Here is a 27,671-nt window from a genome sequence, read left to right as displayed (position 1 = left end):
TTTTGTGGCACAGGAAAACCTGAACTGTCTCAGCAGAAGAGTGGAATGAGGCAATTTGATTTTTTTTTGAAATGTTTGATTTTTTAAAAAACCACACAGCTACCTAGCCACTAGTCAAAAGTCTTACCATTCTCGATAAAATGGAGGTCTCTAATTTGTTCAAGAGCCAAAATGTCTTTCCTTCTGAGTCCACTTTAAAAGTCAAAGTCGACAGAAAGAACTTGCCATCATACCAAGCTATGTTGTCTGTGATGAAGGCAAAAATGCCTTTTATGTATCAGAAAGATGTTAGCCATGCTGAGTGGCATTATGCGCATTATCAGAAACAATGTCTTAAGAATGTATCCAAGAGCATTCATTTTTCCAAAGAAACCATTAAGCCATCAGCTTTATCATATAAAGATTATGACCCTAAAGGTCTATATGATTTTTCTACTATTCTTCGTCAATGTAAAGATGAAGATATTCCTAAAAAGCTAAAGAAACCAAGAAAACTGAAACCATCAAGATTACCTCATTTGAGGGAACCAGAAATTGTTCCTGTCCAAGAAACCTCTAGGAATCTCCCTCTGTTCTTAGAAGACTGTATCTGGGAAGCCAAACTAGAGAGTACCCAAGCAGAACCCAAATTGCTGGTACCCATTCCTCCTCCTCCTCCTCTTTCTCCTCCTTCTTCTGACCTTCCAAATATCCAGGCATTCCCAACCAAACCCCCTGAGAAGTTAGAAGTCTCAAGTAAGAAAAGACAGTCCAAATTCACAGTCTGGGATGAACCCGAACAAGAAAAACTGGGGTGGGAAGAAACACTGTTAACAAAGATAAGCAAAACAACAGCTCAATGGATTGTGAACAATCAAACCTCTTGGGGAGGTTGGGTTCAGGGTAAGCTAAAGCATTTCAAGAAACAGAAGTACGATTGGAACAGCATCAGATATGTACTCCCTTGTGAAAATGATGTGGAATTACTGGATGGAATTCTAGCAGAGGAAACAGTGGAAGGAGGTCCTATTCACAAAGATGAACAAAAGAAGCTAGAGACATCTCTCGCTGCTTACTATAGGTAGGACACAATAGTTATTATTACAATAGAAAAAAATATGTAACTTGGAATTGAGTTTTGGAGCCCTTGGTGCTCTCTTAAGTTTGGTTATTTGCTTACAGGTGCTTCATTACCCAACTATACTGTATAACATCATCAGTGTTAGTGAGTGTGGAGTTTGCTCCCTGTTAATGTGCAATAGTTTGCCTTGCCTGTCTTGGTGAGGGTGTGGTTTTCTCCTTGGCAGTTCCTTGATCAGTCATTAATAGACACATGGAGATAGACTACACTGACACACCATTCAAAAGAGACAATAAAAAGTTATGTCACAGTTAACCAATACCCAGCTAAGCATGATACCAAACAAAAAAGAAAAAAACTTAATCAAGGAACTTCCAAGGAGATAAACCATACCTTCACCAACTCTGGCAGGGCAAGCTGCAGTATACAAACAGAGAGCAAATCCAACACTCACTAGCACTGATGATGTTACCTAGTTGGGTAATGAAACATCTGCAAACAAACAACCAAGCTCAGAGGGCACCAAAGACTCCATGGATATTATTACTTTTCCTCCTGATATAAATCTTTCAATAAGGTGTGAATCTCAGCAAGTTCTATAGAATTTACTTCCAATTAAGGATGCATGGAATATACTATAGTGGTAGTCCTCGAGTTATGACCACAGTGAGCCCAAAATTTATGTTGCCAAATGAAACATTTGTTAAGTGAGTTTGCCCCATTTTACAAATTTTCTTGCCACAGTTGTTAAGAGATCGCATTTGTTAAGTTAGTAACATGGTTGTTAAATGAATCTGGATTCCTCATTGACTTTGCTAGTCAGAAGATCACCAAGCTGATTATATGACCCTAGGACACTGCAACCATCATAAATATGAACCACCTATCAAGCACCTGAATTTTGATCATGTGACCATGGGGATGCTGTAATGCAATGATCGTAAGTGTGAGAAATAGTCATAAGTCACTTTTTTCACTTCTGTTATAACTTTGGTCCCTAAATGAACTGTTGTAAATCGAGTATTGCCTATGCTGCTTTTATGATTAAATGGGTTATTTTTCTGGCCCATTCTTTATATTTGAAAAATGAAGGGACAACATTAAGGCAGTTTTATGAAAGATAATCAGGGTAGTAAAAAAGGCAAAGGCAACACTAGTAAAATGGTGAACCTGTAGTAAAACAAAAACCGTGCAAAAGATTTTGAAAAGAACAAGTCCGGTTTCTTTTATTAAAGTTTATCAAACAATCAAAATATCACCTCCCCACACACACACCTCCCCACAACTGAACTGGTACCCCAAAGGTCCTCTCCTTTTATCTGCCCCACTACTCCTTCTACCCATATCAGACTGGAGAACTGACAAGAGGAGGTCCCTTCTCCTTTCTGCGGGAAATGCCAAGAGAACTGACACAGTAAAAACTCACTTCCCACCCTCTTCTCCCACCCTGCGTCTTTTACCACTTATGGTTTGGCAAGAAAAGTGGAAAAGATTTTTGGCACATGGAAAACCTGAGTCTTCCACTGCTAATAGACAAGTGGCCTTGAAAATCAGCAGTTGAGAACTTGTGGGGAGAATGTACACATAATGGCTTTAGATAGCCAACAGAAGCAGAGCAGGATAGGCCCCTACCTCTAAGCTTACCCCAGAAAGAATTGTTACTTGTGTGCCCCAGCTTGTGTTGCAGAGATAGGACAAAGATCCTTTTGCAATGGAGCAAGGAACTATAGGTAAAAATTGCCTTGGTGACTGTTGAAGAGAACATGGGAAGGAAAAACAAAGGGGAAATCTCTCAAAAGTAAATATCTCCCATGTACAGAACAAAAATAACTATCTTTGTCTAGGTCTATATCTTCATGTTCTATGATACAATTAATTTTTAACCATTAAATCAGATCAATGAACACAATGAAAAAAACAGGAAAACAGAGCTACGTGTACTACCATAGTTTATGTGGTTAACTTCTCAATATCTATTAAATGGGGTTCCCAGAGGTACCCGATTGCTAGGATGGCTTTTTTAGACCACAATAAACAGATGTCTAGTTATCCATTAGACATGGAATAAAAACAAACCAATGAAAGAAACCCCCTCCAAAACATGGAAAAACTGCAAAAAAATCCAGTTCTACCTGTAATCTATGGTTCTTAAGTAGGATTTTTTTTTTGGTATGAACTTGCCTACTACTAAATTAATGACTATTTAAAGGGTTGCCACCAGTGGTGGGTTCCTCCTGGTTCGGCCTGGTTCGACCGAGCCGGTAGCGGTGATGCTATTATGTCACCGAACCAGTTCTCTTTCATCGGGAGCTGGGCCCTCCCGCCCGCCCCCGCATTATTCCTACCTTATATTTCTTCTTTTTTCACCCAGCTGAGAGGTGCGGCAGAGCGGATTGCTGTACCTCAGCTGAGCAGATTCGTAACGCGCTTGCGCAAAGCGCAAGTTTGGCGCGCATGCAAACCGCGTGCACGAACCGATAGTAAAGCCAGTTAGAACCCACCACTGGTTGCCACCTCTCTCTTCCCTCCTGACACTACATTTTTCATTTTTTCTCTTAGTAGCTGTTTTTCCTCCTTCAATTCTTCTCACTGCTGGTCCTCCCACAGCCTTACCTGTTGTTATGATAGCATCTGTCAGAACATCTCTGCAGGTGTGTAGATCTGAAGCCAGAAACCACAATGAACTGAGATTCTAATCTATATATTGTGGAGGTTTGAATTTAAATTCTTGCACAGACTAAGTGGTTTCTGGCCTCAGTTCTAGTTCTAATCTGAGCTCTAAGAACTATTCAAATATTATGATTTATTACTTTATTTTATTTATAAATCTACTTAATAATGAGTGATTCAAGGCATTGCATGAAGAGGATTGAAAGGCATAATAAAATTAGAGTATTCCGTGAGCATAAAACCCTACTATAGTAAATAAGCTCCATTTGTGATTGATGGGTCCCATTTTGGATAAATCACGAGTTGCATTATTTTCTCCAATATAGCAATCTATGAAGGTCTATTACAATATATACTATAATTTCTATCCAGCTAACCAGCTTGGCCAGTTGGTTATGCTTATTGATTTATTTCCATATAAATCAAGTTAACTTTCTTTCCATACAAATCATGTTCACTGAAAACTTCCAGGTTACCATCTTTTCATGCAAGAGTGGTAGGCGAGGATGATCTACTCTTTCCCAATCAAACAGCAGACAAAATATCAACGAAACGTCTCAGACCAGCGGCTCCTGTTAAACGTCGTGAGCGGCTGCACCCCAGGACTGGGAAATGTTCATATGTGACTCAGAATGCCTTTGAACAAGAACTTTATTTTGGTAAGCATCAGGGGATTGACTAAAGAGCTTTAACTTTATAGAGTGAAAGACTGGTTCCAAAATTGGTTCAACTATAAGCTTGCAGAAAATTCTACTCTGCCAAATCAAATCTTGTGTACCGAAACACATGACAAATATTACTAGAACAATAGATGTTAAAACAATGATGTCTTTATTTTGAGAGTTGTGTAGCAGTCTGTCCTATCTGGAAATTTTTAATATTGCAGATAGCAGTGGTGATAGAAGACTGAGGAGCCCTGGTGATGCAGTGGTTAGAATATAGTATGCAGGCTAACTCTGCCGTCAGCCAGGAGTTCGAACCTGACAGGGCTCAAGGTTGATTTAGCCTTCTATGTTTCCAAGATCGGTAAAATGAGGAGAAGATTGTTGGGGGCAAGTTGCTGACATTTTAAACCATACAGAGAGTGCTGTAAAGCATCGTGGAGCGGTATATAAGTCTAAATGCTATTGCTATTTTCGTAACCCATATTTGTGAGTTTCTCCAATGCATCTGGTTGGCCATTGAATGATATAAAATGCTAGACCAGATGAATCTTTGGCCTCATTCATTTGTCAGATTGCCAGATTCTCATTTTCCTCAAAGGACTCCAGAAATGTTATAGACTCAGAGATGTTCAACCAGTAAAATTAGTGCCTAAACTTTGATTTGCACATAGGACCTCGTCTAAACACTATAAGCTACTGTACCAGAGGTGGGTTTCAGCAGGTTCTGACCAGTTCTGGAGAACCAGTAGGGGAAATTTTGAGTAGTTCAGAGAACCGGTAGTAAAAATTCTGACTGGCCCCGCCCCCATCTATTTTCTGCCTCCCAAGTTCCAGCTGATCAGGAGGAAATGGGGATATTGCAGTAACCTTCCCCTGGAGTGGGGAGGGAATGGAGATTTTACAGTATCCTTCGCCGCCACACCCACCTACCCACGCCCACCAAGCCATGCAACGCCCACCAAGGCACACCCACAGAACCGGTAGTAAAAAAATTTGAAACCCACCACTGTACTGTACCATGCTTATGGGATACAGAAAAGCATTCAGCATTTAGAAATAATGTTGCTAAGTTCTAATGGTTTTCTTCTTCCTGTATACTTTCAGGGTCAGCCAAGATTATCCATCAAAAAACCAAGAAGGATCGTATCATTCTGGATAATCATGATGAATATAACAAACATCTAGAACAATGCTACCCAAGACCTCCAGAAATCTGGAGCTTCAAATCACCAAAAAGGACAAGTAAGGGTGGAGCACTGTGCTGATTTCCCCCCATATTTTATTCACCATTCTCATTTGAGAGAGAAAAATTGCTTTCAAAATTATGTTAATATATCAAAATAATTTGATGAAAATGATCATCACTTTTTTTAAAAAAATGAAATTAAGAGGATAGATTTTCACACTTTCACTTTTTGTGTGTGTGGAAGACTACTCTTGTTTTCAACGTGATTTCTCACAGAAATCACGAAAGTGAAGAAATATCTACTTCATTGTAAATCCTACATGAAAAAGGTCCCTTAACTGGAACGATGTAGGTTTGTAATGTTTTTAATCACTTGCGTCCTTATATTTAAAACATTTTAATTTAAATTTGGTATCGGTCTAAGTTCTATTATTTCTCTTTCACACAATTTCCTAATCATATTCCAACATAGCTTCTTGAAATTACAAGTAATCTTCGGTTAGTGACCAGGATTCAAAGTTCTGATATCTATACCTCCATAGTCATATGAACCATTTTGGGCATTTGATAATTGGCCTGCATTTATGATTGTTTACAGCACCCCATGATCAAATGGCTACAAATTTTGGGCAAAAAGTGGTCCTGAATAATGAGTTCCCCTAATTGTATAAGGTCTCCTGCTCGAGCAAGTAATTGGGCTAGAACAGTGGTCCCCAACCTTTTTATCGCCGCGGACCAATCAGCCTTTGATAATTTTACCGTGGCCCGCTGAGCGCGCGCAGGGGTGGGGGCTTTGGGCCACACGTGCGTACCTGCGCGGGGCTCTCTTCCCTGGAGCCTTTGCGCACGGCCCAGGAGCTTTTGCGCACGGCCCAGGAGCTTTTGCGCACGGCCCAGGAGCCTTTGCGCTGCAGCGTTCATGTCCCCCAGCCGCTGCGCGGCCCGGTGCCAGGTACTCCATGGCCCGGCACCAGTCCGCGGACCGGGGGTTGGGGACCACTGGGCTAGAAGACTACCAAGGTTTCTTCCAACCCTGTTTTTCTATGTTCTAATGACTGTGGTGTTCGCTCAACAACCATGGTGTTTGCTTAATGACTGCCACAAAGTAGTCCTAAAACAGAAGTCCTTCTATTCTTCTATTAAATCAGGTGCAGTCATGGGATGACCCTCTTTACAACTGTCATGACTTATGACTGAAAGCATGGGCTCAGTTACAGTCGTAAATCTACCTTTATCCAGGGAAATATTTAGATATAGCTTTTCTCCTTTAATCAAAGAAAATATCCTGATACAGATTATCTGTTCCCCATAGGAGAAAGCGGGATCAAAAAAGTCAAGATGACCATAGCTATTCCAGTGAAGCAACATCCATTTTTTTACAGGTGCCCTGTAGTCTTACAGTCAGAGTGGGACTATGATCACATGATTTCCTCTAGGTGCAATCTGCTTGCCTCATGTTCTGGAACATGCTAATGGATAAAAATATTCAGCCCACAAATTGTGAAGTAGTCTGCTTGGCCACCAACAGGGATTTGTTTTGCATGGGAAAAAATTCTAGTTCCTCACAAAAACTGAGTGGTTTTATTGTCGGTTCCATAGATAGGCGATCAGGATGGGAAAGAAGAAAAACTGCTATTTAATTATGTAAATAATTGAATTATGTAAATAATTGAATTCATAATAAATTAAATAACAATTTAATTATGTAAACTCTTCCCTGGATTTTCAAAATGATTTTTCCATCTGTTTTCCTGATTTGATCTATCAGAGTTTCATTATTTATTGATTATTATGTAATTCACTTTCATCATTCGAATCCTTAAAATAACTCTCCATTTTTCCTTTTCTCGCTAATGCGTCTGCTCCAGCATTCACAGCTAAAAAAATTGCTTTAACTTCATATGACTTGACTACCTATATTCACTGAATTTCAATGTGGAAATAACATTTCTATTCAGATATTATCTATTTGTTCTGAACAATACAAAAGCCATTGGGATAATTTAAAATTTTGCCCTAATCATTCACTATATAAAGTGAGCCAGCCAGGGGAAGTCAAATTTGCTGTTTAGACATTAATATTTATTTTCATTCATCACTTTTGCAAACAAGAGGTAATATGAATGAATTACTAACTAGCTTTCATTAAAATTGTTCTCGATCAGCTAAAAAAGTACAGAAGGGAATGATCCACTGGAAAACACTTCCCACTCTTATTGAAGATTTTTCCCAAGTGGATGAAATACAGTCACCTGACCCAAATGAAAGAGAAAGAGATCCGTGCACTAAACAGGAAGAGAGTGTATCTGAAACTGTTCGCATCCGTAAGACAATGCTGGAACAATGGAAAGCTGCCTGGAAATTTGGTAAGTACATACTCTTACTCTAGTTCTGGCTTTAATTTGTTAAAGCCCATTTAAGACAATGGCCAGTTTTCTGTTTTGAGTGCTGCCATTAATAATTGTCAAATCCCCTCTAACCTGTTATGAATGGGTTACTTGAAATATTATTATTATTAATAATAATAATATCCTGTTTCCCCCAAAATAAGACATCCCCTGATAATATTTTTGAGCGCATGGCAATAAGGCCAAGTGCTTATTTCAGGGTTCAAAAAAAATATAAGACAGGGTTTTATTTTTGGGGAAAAATAATAATAATAATAATAATAATAATAATAATAATAATAATAATAATAATAATAATAATAATAATACCGGATTTCAACATTTTGACTCTACAAAAAACCACCTTACTTGGAACAGCTTACATCCTCCGACGATACCTTGACAGTTCCTAGGTCCTTGGTTAGACTCGAGCTGCTGAGCTATTAACCAGTCTCAAAGGCTGTGAATCTCACTGAAGATTAAATAATAATAATAATAATAATAATAATTTTATAAGGTACACCAGCAAATTGCAGCTTCCTGCAATAACACCAGCGGAACTGCAAAAAACTGCGCTACTTGGGACATTGTACATCTTTAGAAGGTACTTGGTTGATACCTACGACTCTGGCAGCAACCCATATCAACCACTAGCACCAGTCAATGGTATTTGTGATGCATTTTTTAATGTTCAGTTGACTGAGTTTCATATTTAATTAATAACGATAATAATAATAATAATTTAAATGTTCAGTTGACTGACTTTCATGTTTAATGAATAAAAGTAGAATAATAAATATCCTCTCCAACATTCTTCTTATGGTATTTTTGTACTTAACTTTCAGATCCTCATTGGCAGACAGCAACTATAGAAGGGATACTTGTAGACCTTGCTGATTTGCATGTTCAAAATCGGATCAATGGTCTACTTGTCTGTGCCTCTGCTGTGCTTGAGCGTCCCTGTAAAGTCCGAAATGCAAATCAGAAGTCAGGTAGATGCATTGGGTGGAAATTTCTATCATTTCACTTATATTTATTGAGAATTACTAGATACTACAGCTGCTGGGATATAAACAGTAACTGATTCAAGTACTCTGATGTCTTCTTAGGCAAGTTGGGTTGCAGTTCCATCTATTTATACATAAGAGAAGGCTTAACTGAACCTATTGGATGATACCATTCACTAGTAATTCAAGAAATCATACAAAATACATATGAAGAGTAGTGCGGTAGCCCAGAGGTGGAGCTCTTGCCTCATAATCCAGAGGCTGTGAGTTTGATCCTAGGTAGAGTCTGATATTTCTCTCTTTGAGCAGAGTGAGAATATATCTGGTGAAAAAACTCCGCATTGGTGACAGGAAAGGCATCTGGTCAGTAAATACTCAGCTCCATTCAGTTGCCCAGACTCCACCCCGCAAGGTGGGGTTGTTTAAAAGAGGATAATACAGAACATATATGAAAACAATTCGGTTTCTGGATGCATTTGATACCACAGGTAGTCCTCGCCGTACAACAATTTGTTTAGTGACTGTTGAAAGTTACAGCAGCACTGAAAAAAAGTGACTTATGACTGTTTTTCACACTTACATCTTAACAGCATCCCCATAGTCACGTGATCAAAGTTCAGACACTTGCCAATTCATATTTATGATGGTTGCAGTGTGCCGGGGTCAGATGATTCCCTTTTGCAACCTTCTGACAAGCAAAGTCAATGGAGAAATCAGATTCACTTAACAGCCTGTTACTAACTTAACAATTGCAGTGGTTCACTTAACAATGTGGCAAGACAGGTTGAAAAATAGGGCAAAACTCACTTAACATTTAGCAGCAGAAATTTTGGGCTCAATTGTGGTTGTAAGTGAAGGACTAACTGTACTTTTATATCAGGACAATGAAAGGAAATGCCTTTTATTGACCTAGTAGTTCATATTTAATCTTAACCCTGAGATGAATCAGTAAAGTAACCTAAATTAAATCAAAATTAACCTGTTTTTTAAAATTGCAAAACTACCAAACTTTACAAAATTTCACAAGTTCCTGTAAGATGATATTCCAAATGATATTGAGATTTTGCATGAGAACAGCAACATTTTACAAAATGTCATGCAAGAATGCTGAAACATTATGTGCGTTCTTATAATATTTATAATATTTTCTTGCATTAGATGTCATGAAATGTTAGGAGAGATTTATAGAATCTTGCAAATGAAGTAATGTCATAGGATTTTATATGTCCAGAATTTAAAGAATGCTGAATTTTATATTGAACTATAATGTACTTAATTGTTTTTGTGAATGTGAATCAGCCTATTATACCTTGCTGATTGTAGTTTAAAAATCTTGGCTTATTGTTATAAGCAAGTACAGCCATTAAGTCACATCAATGGGTTTGTCTGGCCCCAGAAGTTCCAGTATATAAAATTGAGGATTTAAAACAAATATGCTGGTAACTGACTTTGGATTTCTAACATTTTAAATATAAATATAAATATACAAGAGTCACCTTCTAGGGAAGATGGGCAGCAAAGAAATTTAATAAATAATAATAATGATGACCTGGCTCTGTCAATTAGCATGGAGATCCAATAGTGGTATGCAACAATTGAGGTGATTGGTCGTTAGAGGGCACTCCATCTGTTTTTTTAATGTGTCTTTTTCACTTTATCTTTGTATGGATTTTATGGGTTTCATTTGTAAACTATTCAGAGTCACTTAGATGGTGAGGTGGGCAGTGTATACATTTGATAAATAAATAAATAATGATGCTATCCTCTTGCCCCACTGCAATTAATACACATTGATGCCTTGGTAAGGCCACACTTGGAATACTGCATCCAGTTTTGGTCATCATGATGTAAAAAAGATGTTGAGACTCTAGAAAGAGTGCAGAGAAGAGCAACAAAGATGATTAGGGGACTGGAGGCTAAAACACATAAAGAACGGTTGCTGGAATTGGATATGTCTAGTTTAATGAAAAGAAGGACTTGGGGTGAGATGATAGCAGTGTTCCAATATCTCAGGGGTTGACACAAAGAAGAGGGAGTCAAACTATTCTTCAAAGCCCTGAGGGCAGGACAAGAAGCAATGGATGGAAACTAATCAAGGAGAGAAGCAACCTAGAACTAAGGACAGTTCCTGACAGTTAGAACAATTAATCAGTGGAACATCTTGCCTCCAGAAGTTGTGAATGCTCCAACACTGGAAGTTTTTAAGAAGAGATTGGACAACCAGTTGTCCGAAATGGTATAGGATTTCCTGCCTAAGCATGGGGTTGGACTTGAAGACCTCCAAGATTCCCTTCCAACTCTGTTATTCTATTCTGTTCTGTTCTGTTCTGTTCTGTTCTGTTCTGTTCTGTTCTGTTCCATTCTGTTCTGTTCTGTTCTGTTCTTTTCTGTTCTTCTATTCTAATTTGGGATGCACATTCCAAAGCTTAGCTAAGAAATACTTTAATGATCTTCAATGCACAATGACTTACTTCATTTTATTTTTTAATTCTCTCCATTATCTCTGAAGAGAGTCATGCCCTTTGCAATGCACATTTAAAAGCCTTTCTGAAACCATTAGAAAGCAAAAATCTTTCAAAAGCTACAAAACCTTCATAGCAATTTATTTATAAAACAAATTATTAATTTTTAACCTACCCTAAGTATATTTTTAGAATCCGGCACTGTTTCATCATGCACATGTGCTGATTTCCTCAGAAATAGGACTAGATGCTTCCACAAAAGACATAGAAATTAAGGATTTACCGAAAAAAATACAACCCTTGCTGCAAAAAACTCTGTTTGACACGGATGCCCATGTACGAATGGCAGCTGCAGTATGCTTCTATGCCATGTGGAAACCAAATCCAGAAGCACAGTCTATCATGAAGAAAGCTCTGATAAATGGTTAGTAAAAATCTTTTTTCTCCCTCTGTATGAATGTCACTAATCCATAAAGCCATGATAATTGAGGGGTCCTTGGTGCTCTCTGAACTTGGTTGTTTTCTTGCAGATGTTTCATTACCCAAACTTGGTAACTGTAGGAGGGGAACACCACCAAGACAGTGCCAGGACCAGCAGGACATAATCAACTCAGAAAGGCAAAGGCCACATGCATAGGAAAATGACCTTCCCAAAATAGAACACATGGACATCAGGGCCATTTAGGAACAAAAGAGGACCCAGGGAAATGACACATACAAAAGACTCAGGACATGCCAGGAAAGGAACTATCAAGACAGCAGAAACTAGGAGAGCAAAACAAAAGGGATGGCAGAGGATTAGCAAAAGGAAAAGATTTAATCAATAGCCCCAGCAATCTGATAAGAGCCAAGCCGGGAGTAAGGGCTTAATTGATAACAACATGATCAGCTTAAGGCAAAAGGAAAAATAATGAAAGCAGAAGGAAACAAAAGGACGCGAAATCAAATAACTAAGACACCACCCAATCTCAAGTAGGAAAGATTCAGAATAAGAAAACACAGGGCGATCCACAAACTCACACACAAAAGACAGACACACAAAAGTAACAAAGAATTTCCTTTGTACAGAAAAGTATAAAAATGTATGCTTACCTTGTAACTATGTCAGCTCACCGAGGAACGCTGGTCTGTGACTGCGCTCGATCTGACTTCCTGAAAAATAAAGAAAACTTGCTTTCACGCAGCTTGCTTCTCTCAGGGTTTTGCGCGGCGCCGGAACACTCTCCCAGCCGGGAAATTCGAATTCTCGGGGAGGGAAAACCTCTCCTCCCTTCTAACAGTAACATCATCAGGGCTAATCTGATGAAGTTCAGGTCTAGCATTGATGGTGTTACCTAGTTTGGGTAATGAAGCATCTGCAAGAAAACAACCAAGCTCAGAGAGCACCAAGTACCCCTCATGTCAACCCTGATATTCTTGGAATACTCCCTGATATTCTTCCCCAATATTCTCCTTTATTGGCCATGCTAACTTGTTTCTTCAGCAAACACTATTTGGATATATGCTAAGCTAGGAAGAGTATCAAGAAAGTGATCCTGACAGAGATATGCATTACCTATTACCATTACCTATTTTTTAAGTCCAAAACAAAGAGATTACAGTCACATGTAACTCACATAAATGCCTCACTGAGCTATAAAAAAGAGAAGGAGGTGCTGCTCAATCTAATTTGCTAGATTGATGTCAGGCCTATTGGGCAGACCAGGCCAGGAAATCAACTCCATAGTAAGGCTAACACAACTTTTACTGAGATTGGATATGATACCTGAATCTTACAGGTTTGACTACCTTCTTCTCCTTCTTATACTCCAGTGAATCAGACCAGGGTCTGTCCCAGCTGCTTCTGAATGCTATCTCACTGTTCTGGATTTTTAAAAAAGCTTAGCCTCCCTTTTGCTTAAGTAAAGGTTCCTGCATCTCTCTTGTAAGGTCATCTGCCTTATTCTGTATAGACTAGGACCCTCATCCAGCTAAAGGAGAAATGGGGACATGAATCACCTCCAAACACCCTGTGCCTTTCCTGTACATCATTAAGCTCCATTCAAAAGCAACAGGATTGGTTAATTACATTGCTTTCTTTAGGAGTAGATCAAATGATGTACTGCTAGTCATTGACTTGCAACAGTACATTTAGTGACCGTTTGAAGTTACAATGGCACTGAAAAAAGTGACTTATGACCATTTTTCACATTGCAGCGTCCCCAAAGGTCACATGATCAAAATTCAGATGCTTGGCAATGTGACTCTCATTTATGACTGTTGCAGTGTCCTGGGGTCATGTGATCAATCTCCTTTTGCAACTTAATGGGGAAGCCAGATTCACTTAACAATTAGTGTTACTAATTTAACAAGTCAATTAACAACTGTGGCAAGAAAGGTTGTAAAAGAGGACAAAATTCACTTAACAACTGTCTCACTTAGCAACAGAAATTTTGTGCTCATTTGTGGTCATGAGTCGAGGACTACTGTATTTTTATCCAAAAAAGAATGATATTTTTATGCTATCCCTGAATAGTTACCATATTTAAGCAATCTTTTGGGGATTCTGCCTTTATTCTCATTTTCTTGTTAGGTAATTCTGCAGACAGCTGGGCAGCAGCTCAAGCTCTAGCCCTGGAAGGAGTTAGCAGTTTCCAGGTAGTAAAAAGGATTCTGTCTCAGATTTTTGATGAAAACGATGATGCTTCAGAAGAACAGGCATGTCTTTTGTTAGCTCGGCTCAGCAAACACACGGTAAGTATCAACACTCAGGAAGAAGAACGTGGTGGAAGCACAGGATCGGTATGGCCGCTGAGGATTTCTGAATCAATTTGCCCATCATTATTGGATGCACGAGGGATGCGGTGGCTCAGTGGCTAAGACACTGAGCTTGTTGATCGAAAGGTTGGCAGTTCAGGGGTTCGAATCCCTAGCACCGTGTAATGGAGTGAGCTCCCTTTACTTGTCCCAGCTTCTGTTAACCTAGCAGTTCGAAAGCATGTGAAAAATGCAAGTAGAAAAATAGGAACCGCCTTTGGTGGGAAAGTAACAGCATTCTGTACGCCTTTGGCGTTTAGTCATGCCAGCGGCCACATGACCACTTAGACATCTTCGGACAGCGCTGGCTCTTTGGCTTTGAAACGGAGATCAGCACCCGCCCTCTAGAGTCGGGAACGGCTAGCACATATGTGCGATGGGAACCTTTAACTTTACCTTATTGGATGCACACCTTGTGCACTAGTGTGTCAGCAGGGGCAGCGCCTCATCTTTCTTGTTGAGCTCACAAGCAAAATAGAATTGGCTTGGGTGGGAGGCCGCCAGGGAATATCAGGCTTCAAGGAGAGTTTACCAATGTTTAGGCTCTTGGCACATGCATGCTGCAGAAAAATTCACTATGGCCAATTTCTTCAAAAGGTTAAAAAACATGGTTGTCATCTAAAAAGCCTGCCTTTGGGACCTCACCAATCAGGTAGCTCCAAAAAATTGTGGGATGTGGTTATACTGTTGTATTAAATTTTGTTTTTATGATATGGACGCTGGAATGCTCAATTTCAAAACATCACTCTGCTTCCAGTTCTGAGCCAGGCTAAAGTAATGTTGCAGTTCCTATTTTCATTCATCAGTGTGTCTAATGTGCTTTCCTTTTGTTTTCTTCTTCCTCTTCCCTTTGCTTTCAGGTTAAACTAGTTTGGGGCGAGGGGAGAGAGACAGCAAACCTAGTATAGTAAGGAAGATATTTTGCTTTAAACCAATGGAATAAATTTTAACTGTAGTGTATCAGCCTAGAATTCAAAAACTTTGCCATTTATCTTCTGTTAAGTTATCTTAGCTCAGCAGTTCAATTATCAGGAAATTATCAGATACTAACATATAACATCCACATTTCTTAATTTCTTAATTTCTTTCCTATGTTCTGACCTAGGCTTCCTTAGAAAGCATGAAGCGAAATCTTAATCCCGGTAAAATCTCTTTTATTAACATGACTGTGAATTCCGTTCATTCATAGTCAACATTTCTTTCAGAGGAATGTTTATCAACCCACACCTTATCTCACTTGGAACGCTGCCAGAGAACCAATTTCCAAATGCAGAGCAAGGCCAAACTTGGCATTGAGTCTATTAGAGTCACAGACAGAACTTTCCAATCTTGAAACGAGATGAACTAATTGTTTCCTGCAAAAGCCCACATCCCATTCACTCCTCCACACACACACACAAAATGCTTTGCTACTTTTATTTTCCTTTTTTCATTGCTCAACGAATGTGAAGAATCAGCAAAAATAACTGTGGTATTAATGCACATTATTAGCAAGTTAAATCTTCAACACCAAAACTTAACTTGCACACGAAATGTACATAAATGTAATAAATATACTGTTTGATACCAATATACTGTAAAAATCATGAAAAAGTTTTTTAAAAAGATATTTTAATTTTTAAAAACCCTTTATATCCTTTTGAGCGATGAATTATAAATCCCCCTTTCTTCCTGTCTATGTATAGAATGTCATATGAACACATTATAGAGTATTTTTAGGTTCCTTATTAATTGAATGCTTTCAGGGTTTGGTTCATTGTTTACTGGCATCAGAATTGAACAGCTATCAATGGATACATCGGGCTTTGGCATGTAAAACATTGTCTCGTATTCCAGGGAATGTCACCCAGGTATGTTTCATCCCATGAACTGGAAATGCAAAAAATATTGGTGATGCTATTTTTCTGATAGCTTATTGGAGGTTCCATTTTACCTGAACAAAAGGAAAATACCTCTCGTAAAAAAATTAAATTACACAAGGCTTTTAAACTGAACTATTATTGTTGGTAGATATTGGCAAGAGACTTATCAAAAACATTCCCTTCTCTTATTCCCTATGCAAAGACAAAGAGCAGTCTCTTTGGACTTCTTACATTTTTTGTTTGAGGGAAACACTCGGCCTTTCTATATGGTTATCTCTGAAAGTGTTTCCCACAGAGTTATTAAAATCAGAAATTACACATTATTCTAAAAAAAAAAAAGGTGGATTTAAAAAAACTGTTATGTGTGTTATATGAGGTCACTTTATGACTTATATAAAGTCTTCTAAATAGGACCTCAAGAACAAAATTGTCCAACTGATGTGGACAGATTGGAAAATTGAGGTACGCCAGGCAGCTGCCAAGGTTTTGGGACATTTGAAACTTGGAAAAGAAGTCCATGACCAGCTGAGGTGAGCATCAAACATCACCTGTGGTATCAGTACTTTTATCTAGCAAAATAGATGTGGTATGGTATCTCCATTGGATATAAACTTGCCTCCATATTATGGAGTCATAATATCTTAACAAGAGAAATGATATCTCACATTGATATATTTATATGCAAACTGCCATCGATGTCATGATACCGCCTGTTCTTTGTGATGATAAAAAGAGAAAGATATTCATGTTTTGTATAAAGGTTTTTCATGCACAAAGGCCTGAATTTCTGTTACCTGCAAGGAAAGATAGCTTTCTTGCATTCCTGTAGCTTTGTACCTCATAAAAATGTTTTCCCAAAATTGAGAAACACACTTGAAGATGGCAGAAAGGAAATGTGACAACAAAAAATAGTTGTCATATGTATGAGATGTAGAAGGCCCTTACCCCTTTGCTTGCACATATGTCTTCCAATGTTCTTTAAAAGGATTCCTAAAACATTTTAGGATCCCTAAATTTTGATTGATTTATAATTATTTATGCTAAACATAGCAACGAATAGCATGAGGACAAATATGTCTGCTGATTCAACATGCATTGAAGTTGTTGTGTATTATTACTTAGCTTTGTCCTCAATATATATTTTCTTTTATTATGCCTTAGATGCATAAATCAAATGAGCTTATCATTCACTAATAGCATCCTTATCCTCTCAGAGAGAATCTAAAAAGGGGAGACTGCCGGAAGAAAGTGGAAGCTCTTTCTATGATTGGCTGGCTGAAATTCATGACAGCCAGGCTGCTCCCTGGATTTCTTCAATGTTTCTCCGATGACTTTGTAGCTGTCCGAAAAGAAGCTTGCTGGGCAGCTGGAGCACTTCAGATTAGAGAAGAGACAGTGAGTGTTCACTAAAATGATTGATAAAGGATTTGTATGCAAAGGTATAAATGATGAGTCAGGGATTTATCAGTATTTAGCAAGTCATAATACATAATTATTTATTTGTGTTTACCTTCATAAGCTTTTATTGTGTATGCCTGTAATTGCATATTGTGGCCTTGGTTCTCTAGTTCCTGCTTTTAATTTGGGATAAATTATGTATGTTATTTAATATGAATAACTCTATTTTTTTTAAAAAAGATCTATGAATAAGGCTCTGTATCAGTCAACAGATTTTGTTGTTGTTGTTGAACAGGTATTAAGATGCCTTTTTAAGATCATGCAGACTGATCCTTTATGGAAAATCAAAGCCCTTGCCATCAGAGGTATTGTATTATTAAACTGTTGAGAATTCTTATTACAGTTTGAACCTATCTATAAATTATTTTGTAACTGTAATTTTGGATGTTACCTTATTTGTGAGAATCTTTATCTAGTCTGTCACTAAAAGAACAGGAAGCTGGTCTTCTTACATACTGAATAAGGCTTAACTTTTAGGAAGTATGTATTGCATTGCAAATACTGGATCAGAGACCATAAGCTCACCTTCTTGACATAAAACGTCAAAGCAACTATCATTTTCTTTTCTGACAGCTTTGGGTCAGATAGGTGAGGCAAGTCCCTACCTAAAAAACCTTCTTCTCTGGGCCCTTCATTATGAAGAAGATCCTGGAGTACGGAGGGAAGCCTGTCGGAGTATCATCACTCTCAAAATGCAGGATGAAACTGTTCGGGCTACTTTACTGATGAGAATGATACTAGAACCAAATGAGAAAGTAAAAGAGTAAGTTATTTTTTTAATAGAAGATGATTCATGTGTTTAGAAAGTTCCTTCTCCGAGAACATTCTATAGGACTGTTTTTTTCACCTTGGCAATTGTAAGATACGTGGAATTTTAAACTTCTAGCGTTCCTCGGCTAGCATGTTTTATTATACCTTTGAGGGATAAAACCCTTATTCTTCAAATGTAAGCGTTCCTTGCCACTGCACTGATTTATTCCTATAGTAATGGGAAGTGGGGATGGGACAATAATGGCCTGTATTGCCAACTGTGATTTTTAAACCATCGTTTGTGACTCACGAATCCTACTAAATATAGTTTATAAAGCAAGACAAGACTTGATGCGATCTTTGAATCCTGTCCATAACATTTTATTAATTATTTGAGAGCAGTCTAGTCAATTATAGTTAGTCTTCTATTTTATGACTGGTTGCCTAGTGATTGTTTGAAGTGGACCTCCCTGGAGCTACTTATGAATTAGTTCCAAAGTTTCCACAGTTGCTCACCCACCCCCATGAGTGCATGTTGGTTGCTCGCATGTACAGCCATTTGCAGCCTCCTGTAGTCACAGGATCATGTTTCACAACAATTTTGCAAAAACTGGCATTACAGTTGTGTTACTACAAAACCAGATCATAGTGAAACATTGGTGTGGTTAACAACCTTGGTATTTGCTTAACCACCACAGTGGTCATTTTATGAATGCAGGATTCACTTAACGATCACCATGAAAAAGATCATAAAATTGGATTGGTTGTGTGGATGACTCATTTTACAATTGTTATAACTTAAGACCATGTTGGACCAGCCTCCATTAAGGTTATTAAGTCGAGGACTATCATATAGGCTGCTTTTCAACAGTAATAGATCTTCAGTAAATATCATTCATACACTTTAGTCAAATCATGATAGGCATTATTAATTGAAATACTTCCAAATACTTTATGCACTATGCAGTCCTGTCACTAAATGTCTACTCCTTATTGAAGTCAATGAAATGTATTGCCAAACAACTTGTGCACAGGCTTGTAGCACTAAGTGAGCTGTGGTTAGAATGTAGTATTGCAGGCTACTTCTGTTGACTGCCGGCTGCCAGCAGTTCGGCAGTTTGATTCCTGGCTCAAGGTTGACTCAGCCTTCCATCCTTCCGAGGTTGGTAAAATGAGGACCCAGATTGTTGGAGGCAAGATGCTGACTCTGTAAACCGTTTAGAGAGGGCTGTAAAGCACTGTGAAGTGGTATATAAATCTAAATGTTATTGCTATGTGGAGATTCCATAAGAGGATCTATTCTTGTGAGTAGCAAAATAATTTCATCTAGGTTTACACAGATATCTAAAGAAAAAATTGGAATTTTTCTAATGTCCGAGGGTTTCAGTGACAACAGACTCTATTAACTTGAAAGGATGGAAACTTAGGCTGACACATCTGAAAGAGTGTGTGGGCCTAATCATGGAATAGTTTTCTCTGGGATTAGCCTTTTTCTAAATTTGGGGAAGAATTGGATATTTAACTACAAATGGAGCAAGAAATTTCTATAGTATTGCACTAGCCTCAGATTTACAGAAAAAGTGTATCAGATGCTGTGTGTTCAGCAAAGATAAAAATAAATGCTCCTAGGGGAGGAGGGATGAGATATAAATACATTCTAAATAAAATGAAAATGTAGATTTGACTTTTGAGATTTCCAAAAAGGCCTATTTCTCTGAACAGAGAAGTGAGCCGTGCTGTGACAAATTTCAATTTTGAACAAGAGGAAGAGCAAGAAATGATCCAAAAAATCAAGAATGAGGTAAAAAAATACAATCTAAAATGTTCTGGTGCTTTATTTTTTTTAGAAGCCAAGATTACATAGCTCTTTCTACACCTAAAGAAACTTGTCATTTCCCTTATTCACATTTCTAAAGACTGGCAATTTCTGAAAATTTGAAGCAATATGAAATTGTAATATGTAAAAGTGTGCTAATTGCTACATATCGGGCCTTGGGATCATATGGGAGCGATCAGATAGCCAGCATGAATTTCACATGGCCATATTCCAAAGTTCTGAAGCAACTGTTGGCTTATATGCAGAGACAGACTGTAGGAGCCCACAAAGTAATAATAAGCAAGAGACTTCTGCATATCTTAATTGTATTCATATAGAAGAAGTTCAAGTATGTATTTAATTCTCCAAAAGATACTATACCACAATGAGGAAAATCCCTGCTGCATGCATCACTTCATCAATATCCCTCCAGATGTAAGAAGCTAATAATCAGAGAATTGACTACCATGTCAAACAAGAGGTATTTTGTGTTCATAAAAGTTTACTAAGAAAAGATATATGTGCATTCGGAAAGTGACAAAATATGTCACAAGGTAGGAGGTATAGACTGCACAGCATCCAACACTGAGATCTATAGCTACAGGAATAAGAGCTACTAGTTGCCAAAATCCTTTATGTTACACTACGCTTGGAGAACTAAAGAAACAGGAATCTTAGTGAAAATTAACATTTGCTGTGCGCAAAACTCTACAGTGGTAAAAAAACCCCATAACTTGAATTGTCCATGCTATTTCAACTCATATAGCCCCTGATTTTTCACCTAATTACCTTAACAACTGGCAAATGGGCAAAGCTTCAAGTAGCTTAACAAGTATCTGAAAAAAGTTAGAAGCACAATCTTACACTTACTTTCTCATATAAACTAAAAGCTATTAACTGTTTTAGTTTAGCAGCTCACTTTTTAACCATATTTCCCCTATTCTACTTCCATATTCTAAGAAAGGGCAAAACTTTTTAGTATGATGATGCAAGAATTGTGAATGGAGTAAATTATATTGGTAAATGGTACAAAAAATGTACAATTTGTGTTGCAGATTTCCAGATTAAGCCAAAAACCCCTAGTGATAGAGAAAGTAATAAAACTTCAAGAAGTAATAGAGAAGATGTGGCATGAAGCCCACTGCATTTATCGGGAAAAAGGAGACATCTTTGCATATAGAGATATTCGTGACATCTTCCTTAATGTTGTTAAAACTGCTTTCACTGGTAACGTAGAATGGAATGAAAACGTTTGATGGAACACTAGTTATTTTTTACCCATTTTTTTCTCTCCCTAGCATCCTTTCTAGATAGCTTGAAAGCTATTACTGTTTCACATAACATACAGAGAAAAGAACTTCTAAAATAGAGTCTCTGAAATTGTGTTTTTATTTGTGAGCATAAATGAATTCTGCCAAATATGTTTTGCTTGATTTGTAGTCTGTAGGCCCAATGTAAAGAGTTGCTCAAATTAATAACAGATCCACTACATATCTGAACTAGTACTGGATTGGCTTTCTCTGCTCTGTGGCTAATGAACTATATTACATATAGATCTAGTGCTTGTTTTTATTTCTAATCACATAACCCAGTGGGCTTAAATAAACAATATTTCCATTTTTTTTCAAGTGAAAAAGCTTTAGGTCTACCATTTATGTCTATTGTAATCTTCTACTGGAATAATTTTTGTCACTACTTTAATCTACCCACAATTCGAAAAACAAAAACTGATTTTCAAAGTTAAGAATAAACACTGTGTTATAAACATTTTAAAATGTAGCTCAAATTACATCCTTTATCTTGCTATAGTTTATCTAATATATATATATATACACATACATATATATATTTCTTTTATTTCTGCAGATCAGACACAAACTCCAAGCACGAAGTTCTCAAAGCTTTGGATTGCTATCTTAAATGTATTAGTAAGTACAAGAAAAATAACTTTTTACAATTCATTTATTTTTATGTTGACAGATGAAAGAGGTTTTTTAGTAATCACCAACCCCTTCTCAAATAAAAAAGTTGCCAAGGCAATCTTATCATTCAAAGAACCACAAGGAAGGGCATCCACACAGATGTAATTTGGGTAAGAGGAGACCAAAATTTCAATTCCATCTATGTATTCAGACTCTATTTCACAATACTTAGGCTCCTCCTTGTGGTACACTCTTGAGTTTTCTGTGGTATAATACAGCAAAGTAGCATCTCCTTCATTGCACAACCTGACAATGCCATATCGAAGTAGACGTATTTGGGTAGTTTTCTCAAGCTGGACATCAACGTTTTGCACATTTCCTTTCTCCCACCGTGCTGGATGCCTGAAAACACTCAATGCTTTTTCAGTCTCAGTCAGCATGGGAGGAAGGCAGTCATGAAAAAAAGACTTGGCTTTCTGATCCACTGCAGCATCAACTGGTGCATAATCCATTAGTTTTGTGACTAAACCTCTGATCTTCTGCAGAAAGATGGTCCGGCGTGGATCATCGGCATCAGTGTTTATGACACCCATGTATTCCAGATAGTTTGCAGGGAGGCCTTGGCGATATTCAATGTCCTCTTCAATGGCCATCTGCAAAGCTGCAGGGAGAAGTTTTTCCAGCAAGTCTCCCCAGGAGTTTTGCTGGTAGGAGGAAACTGTTAGGTGGAGTGAATGAGCCTCTGGGAGGCAATCCCCTTGATGTATAAACCCACGGGGGAAGTATAGCAGGTCCCCAGCTTCTAAGACAGTCTCCAGAATTGGTTCACCAATCTCCATCTGGCTAAAATTGCTACTTGAAAAGCGAGGCAACATCTCAGTCTGCTGTCTGGGGGCGTAAACCCGCCAATGCTTCTTTCCTTCCAGCTGGATCACAAATGCCTCAATATCATCATAATGTGGGGCAAAGCCCTGAGCTCCAGCAGGAGTCAGGTAAGTGTTGGCACCAACCATACTGCTGAACTGCTCCTGTAGGACAGACAGGACATGCCAGACGGTAACCGAAAAGGCCTGAGGGTTCAGCATCCTGAGGGAACAGCCGTTCCTGTAGAAATCCCAGACCACAGCTGGCACTGCCCTGCCCACAGGATTATGGGTCTCCCTCTTCCCATCCTCATAACTGGTCACATCCAAGTTGACACCAAACTGGACATTGTGGTTGCGTAGGATGTTATCAAACTCAGCAGTCGAGAAGAGATCCTGATAATAATTTGGGTTGTGCCTGTGGATCAGAAGCGGTGACTTCTCCCAGTACTGATCAAAGAATTCTTGCGAGGAAACAGGAGCTATGAGCCACTGGAACAGTTTGGCAGCTCGCTCCCGGCTATCCTGGACTTTTTCCAGGTCTTGGAGGAGAGACGGGAGAGAGCAGCTTGAAAACAATTCCCGGGAGTAGAAATGCTCCCCTTCTCCATGGGGCAGCGCCGCCGCAGCTGCTGGTGGTTCTGGACCTTTTTGGTCTGCCCGCCTGCGCTCCGCCTTCCTCCGCAACTTCTGCCGGCTCTGCACTGGAGCCAAATATTTGCAAGTCGAGATATTGTTCCGTTTCGGTTTTCGCTTCTGCTTGGTACCCGAAAGCGGGAACGCATCTCCAGGCTGCTCCCCGTCGGCCGCTTCGGATGCGACAGAGCAATTCCTGCCTGCCGAGCCCTTCAGCTGCCGCTTCTTGACTCCTCGGCGCTTCAGGGAGATCGAAACGCCACGAGGCGGGCCGGGGGTTTGTTTCGGCTGGTCGCCTTCGCCGAGTTGGAAGAAAGAATGATAGGCGGCCCGGGCAGATACACGTGGGCTCAGCAGCGCCATGCCGGACAAGAACGGGCCGCCTCGGGGAATTTCGCGACGAAGGGTTTCCGGCCAAGGCGTATTTTTCCCCTCTTCCTGTTCATGAATTAGCTCCGCCCTTCCATTATGACGTCAAAGAAGAAGTGGGGGCTGTTTCGAGTGTGGAGTTCCGCCAATGCGAGCTGTCCCTGGAGTCCCTAGTTTAGTTTAATATAAAATTCCCTCCCTGCCCTTCCCGCCTAACTGTAGGATAGAAACCTGCCGCAGTGCCGAGTCTGCAATCTTATTTAGAGATTAAAAGATTGGACAATCATTTGTGGGGATGGTAGTCCTCAGTTTACAACAGTTCATTTAGTGACTGTCCAAAGTTACAACGGCATTGGTGACTTAGGAGTGTTTTTCGCACTTACGACCGTTGCAGCATCCCCACAGTCACATGAGCAAAATTCAGATGCTTGGCAATTGACTCATATTTAGGACCGTTGCAGCATCCTGGGATCATATAAACACTATTTGTGACCTTCTGACAGGCAAAGTCAATGGGGAAACCAGATTTCTCTTAACCGTGTGATTAACTTAACAGCTGCAGTGTTTCACTTAAGAACAGAGGCAAGGAAAGTTGCAAAATGGGGCAAAACTCACTTAACAAAATGTCTCACTTAGGAACATGCCGTCTTTCCAACTTAATGTTTAATATTAATGCAGGCCAATTCTGTTTAATGCAAAACTCCTAATTAAAGGATCGCCTACAGATGACTGTCCAACATTTACTTGAAACCATGAGGTGAAAGTGAAACCACATCACTAAACAATCCTCACTGCTGTCAACTATTCTTTCACTTAACAAGTTTTTCCTAGTAATCAGAAATTTCCTAATAACCAGAATAACCTGTAGGACGCCTCTTTTTCAAAAGTAGTTTTCATTAAAATATTTTGCATATATAACAAGAAATACAAAGAAAAAAATATAGTAAATGTGAAAAAGGAAAAGAAGAACCAGAGAAAAAAGGAGATAGAAAAAAAGAAAATGACAGAACAGATGAAAAAAAATATATACAGAAGTGTTGCTGAACAAGTGGTCCTAATGCCAGGACGTTCTGTACTCAATGCACATCACATAACAGTACTGCTTCACAAACTGCTATTTCTTTAGTCTGTTATTTTTTTTTTTATGTTCTAGTATTGCACCAATTATGTTTAATTACTTGTTTTTCATGTTTCATCAAATTGCATGTCACCTAGAATCCTCTTCTGAATTGGATGACTATATAAATAAATAAATAAATATTCCCATTTTACTAATTACAAACACAGTATATATGTATATGGTCCCTCGGAAAAAACCATAATTTTATGCTATTTTATTTCATTTTGTAATTAATAACCAAATAATTGTCCATACAATAGGAGACAGCTTATCTTAATGCTTTTCTCATTAAGGTTGAAACTGAAATAATGCCTTTATCATCTGCATTTAAAAGTTATGCAGTAGGCCTATCAATCGTTTGACAAATGATGTTCTGGTTTTGTGAGTTTTTCTACCATTTCCATTCGTACAAAAATTAAAAACAAAGAAGCAGGTAATCAAATGCTTTCTTCTTTCCCCCCATATCCCAAGGTATTAAAGCTAATATCTCACGTAGTTAATTCAGACAGAAGAAAAGTACTTTTTATATGATTTTCCCAATCTGTCAATTGAACCCAAGAATGTGCAAATAGAGCAAATCTGTGCCCAAGTAGTTGCAAATAGAACAAATCCGAACTCAAGAATTTACAAATAGAGCAAATTTGTGCCTGAATTTTGGTACAGATGCTTTGTGAAACACCTTTAAGGACATTATCACACAACACAGATCTCCTCACATTCCTAGCTTAACCAAGACAGCTAATTTCATGCTTTCCTTATCTGATATGGAAGTAGCATTTTCCATCTTTTCCTGATACAAGTCTTCCGATATGTGTGTTTTGTGTTTCTTTAGTGGCAACCACAATTTTGGCTGAAATCTGTTCTCTTCAGTCATTGGCAACTTCCCTCCAACTTCTGATTGGCTTATGCAATTGATGCTGATGCAGCATCAACATTGGAGCGGCAGTGCCAAAATTGCCATGGAGAAAGCAGTACACCCATACTTTTATTCTAAAAGGACCTGGAAGTCAAGGCATTTGTTTTTCCATAAAGGCATATCAGACAGGTTACAACAAGATCACTACAGGTGCTGCTTGTTCGGTGACTGTTCAAAGTCATGATAGTGCTTAACAAGGAGACTTATGACTAATCTTTGTTGTGAGCCGCCCTGAGTTCTTTTTGGAGAGAGGGCGGCATATAAGTTTGATAGATAAATAAATAAATAAATAAATAAATAAATAAATAAATAAATAAAATAAATAAATAAATAATCTTCATTGTTGCAGCCATTCCATGTCACGATTCAGGCACTTTGCAGCCATATTGCAATTATAACAGTTCAGTGCCCCACAGTCCTGTGATCCCTATTTGTGATCTTCTGACTATAACACTTAACTATTAGCCAGCCAACATGCCTTTTGAAACTAATGGCAATTGTAGTGCAATTCACCTGAAAGGTTCCATGCCAGGGGTGAAATCCAGCAAGTTCTGTCAGGTTCTGGAGAACCGGTAGCAGACATTTTGAGCAGTTCAGAGAACTGGCAGATACCACCTATGGCTGGTCCCAGAGTGGGGTGGGAATGGAGATTTTGCATTATCCTTTCCCCAGGAGTGGGGAGGGAATGGGGATTTTGCAGTATCCTTCCCTTGCCACGCCCATCAAGCCACACCATGCCTACCAAGTCACGCCCACAGAACCGGTAGTTAAAAAATTTGGATTTCACCACTGCTCCATGCAGAAGAATTTACTTTAGGCAAGGCTTTCCATATGATTTCAGTTGAAGAATCTGGATGATCCCTATGAAGTAATGCACAGTTTGATTATAATCGTTAGATAATAGTTAATAGCCATAGTTCACAAACAGCATGCCAACTTAAATGATTTGTAGGTTGTAATGTTAATGTTAAGTGAATATATGGGAGGATATATGGGTCTAAATGATTTGTAGGTTGCAATGTTAATGTTAAGTCAATATATGGGAGGATATATGGGTCTATGTGTTTTCACTTCTGTTGATACTTTGCTTTACTATTTGTATTTTAGCCTTGGTTAGGAATCCCTCCAAATCCCTGGACACAAAGAGCCTTTTATGAGGCACTAAAAAGGCACAAGGCAGAAAGGAAGAAACATGTCAAGAAACCAACAACTACCGAAAAGCATAAAGAATCCAAGGACTTTAAAAAGGGCACAGGAACACAATTTGCTATTCATTTTGAGACATAACAGGTTGACCTTTCACTGCAAAAGGTACAAATGTTCTGGCTGGGGCCTCTGTGGTTATGTACAGATTATAGCCTCTCAGAGGTTTGGAGAAAGAATGGTAGCTAAATGCAATTATTCATTGCACTTACAGTAGCTAATTTTTGGATCCTCCATTAGGTTGTGTCGGAATTTTGAATTATTGAGCTTCAAAATATATCCTGGGAACATGCTTGTTTGTTTGTCTTATATGTTGCCCATCTCACCCAGAGGCGACTTTAATATGAAATTAAAAAATAAATAACACTAAAATTGGTTTAAAATTGACAAAGATTGGAAGGAAGGAAGAAAGATCAGATGATGAGGAGGTAGGATCTTCTCTTAGTCCATTAACCATCTCCAGAATGACACACACCCTTTGGGGCCCCAGGTCAGTTATCAGAACCAGGTGTTTAGGCCCTTT

General features: G+C 38.6%; 2 protein-coding genes across 2 annotated transcripts; one reads left to right on the top strand and one right to left on the bottom strand.

Annotated features, from left to right (window-relative positions):
- The first annotated feature begins 140 nt into the window (after positions 1-140).
- HEATR4 (HEAT repeat containing 4) lies at positions 141-27,232 on the top strand. The gene is made up of 16 exons (XM_070931277.1): positions 141-1,060; positions 4,202-4,389; positions 5,500-5,637; positions 7,747-7,947; positions 8,814-8,960; positions 11,673-11,861; positions 14,010-14,170; positions 15,979-16,083; positions 16,507-16,625; positions 17,310-17,490; positions 17,789-17,858; positions 18,127-18,316; positions 20,026-20,104; positions 21,175-21,346; positions 21,986-22,047; positions 27,053-27,232. Exons 1-16 carry the CDS (start codon positions 141-143, stop codon positions 27,230-27,232), a joined length of 3,102 nt encoding a protein of 1,033 aa, XP_070787378.1.
- RIOX1 (ribosomal oxygenase 1) lies at positions 22,006-23,910 on the bottom strand. The gene has a single exon (XM_070931278.1). It carries the CDS (start codon positions 23,901-23,903, stop codon positions 22,071-22,073), a length of 1,833 nt encoding a protein of 610 aa, XP_070787379.1. The 5' UTR covers positions 23,904-23,910; the 3' UTR covers positions 22,006-22,070.
- Positions 27,233-27,671: the final 439 nt, after the last annotated feature.

The sequence above is a fragment of the Pituophis catenifer genome, unplaced genomic scaffold (assembly GCF_029215685.1).
Source record: "Pituophis catenifer annectens isolate HBS135680 unplaced genomic scaffold, rPitCat1.0.hap2 SCAF_1, whole genome shotgun sequence".
NCBI lineage: Eukaryota > Metazoa > Chordata > Lepidosauria > Squamata > Colubridae > Pituophis > Pituophis catenifer.
This window is presented reverse-complemented; position numbering and strand designations above follow the sequence as displayed.

What these genes read in the sequence shown, in the direction of transcription:
- RIOX1 (XM_070931278.1), bottom strand. Translation starts at nt 23,903, where the DNA reads ATGGCGCTGCTGAGCCCACGTGTATCTGCCCGGGCCGCCTATCATTCT.
- HEATR4 (XM_070931277.1), top strand. Translation starts at nt 141, where the DNA reads ATGGAGGTCTCTAATTTGTTCAAGAGCCAAAATGTCTTTCCTTCTGAG. An exon ending in TCTCTCGCTGCTTACTATAG is followed by an intron (nt 1,061 to 4,201) that starts GTAGGACACAAT and finishes GAAAACTTCCAG; the next exon opens with GTTACCATCTTTTCATGCAA. An exon ending in GAAGAAAGCTCTGATAAATG is followed by an intron (nt 11,862 to 14,009) that starts GTTAGTAAAAAT and finishes TTTTCTTGTTAG; the next exon opens with GTAATTCTGCAGACAGCTGG.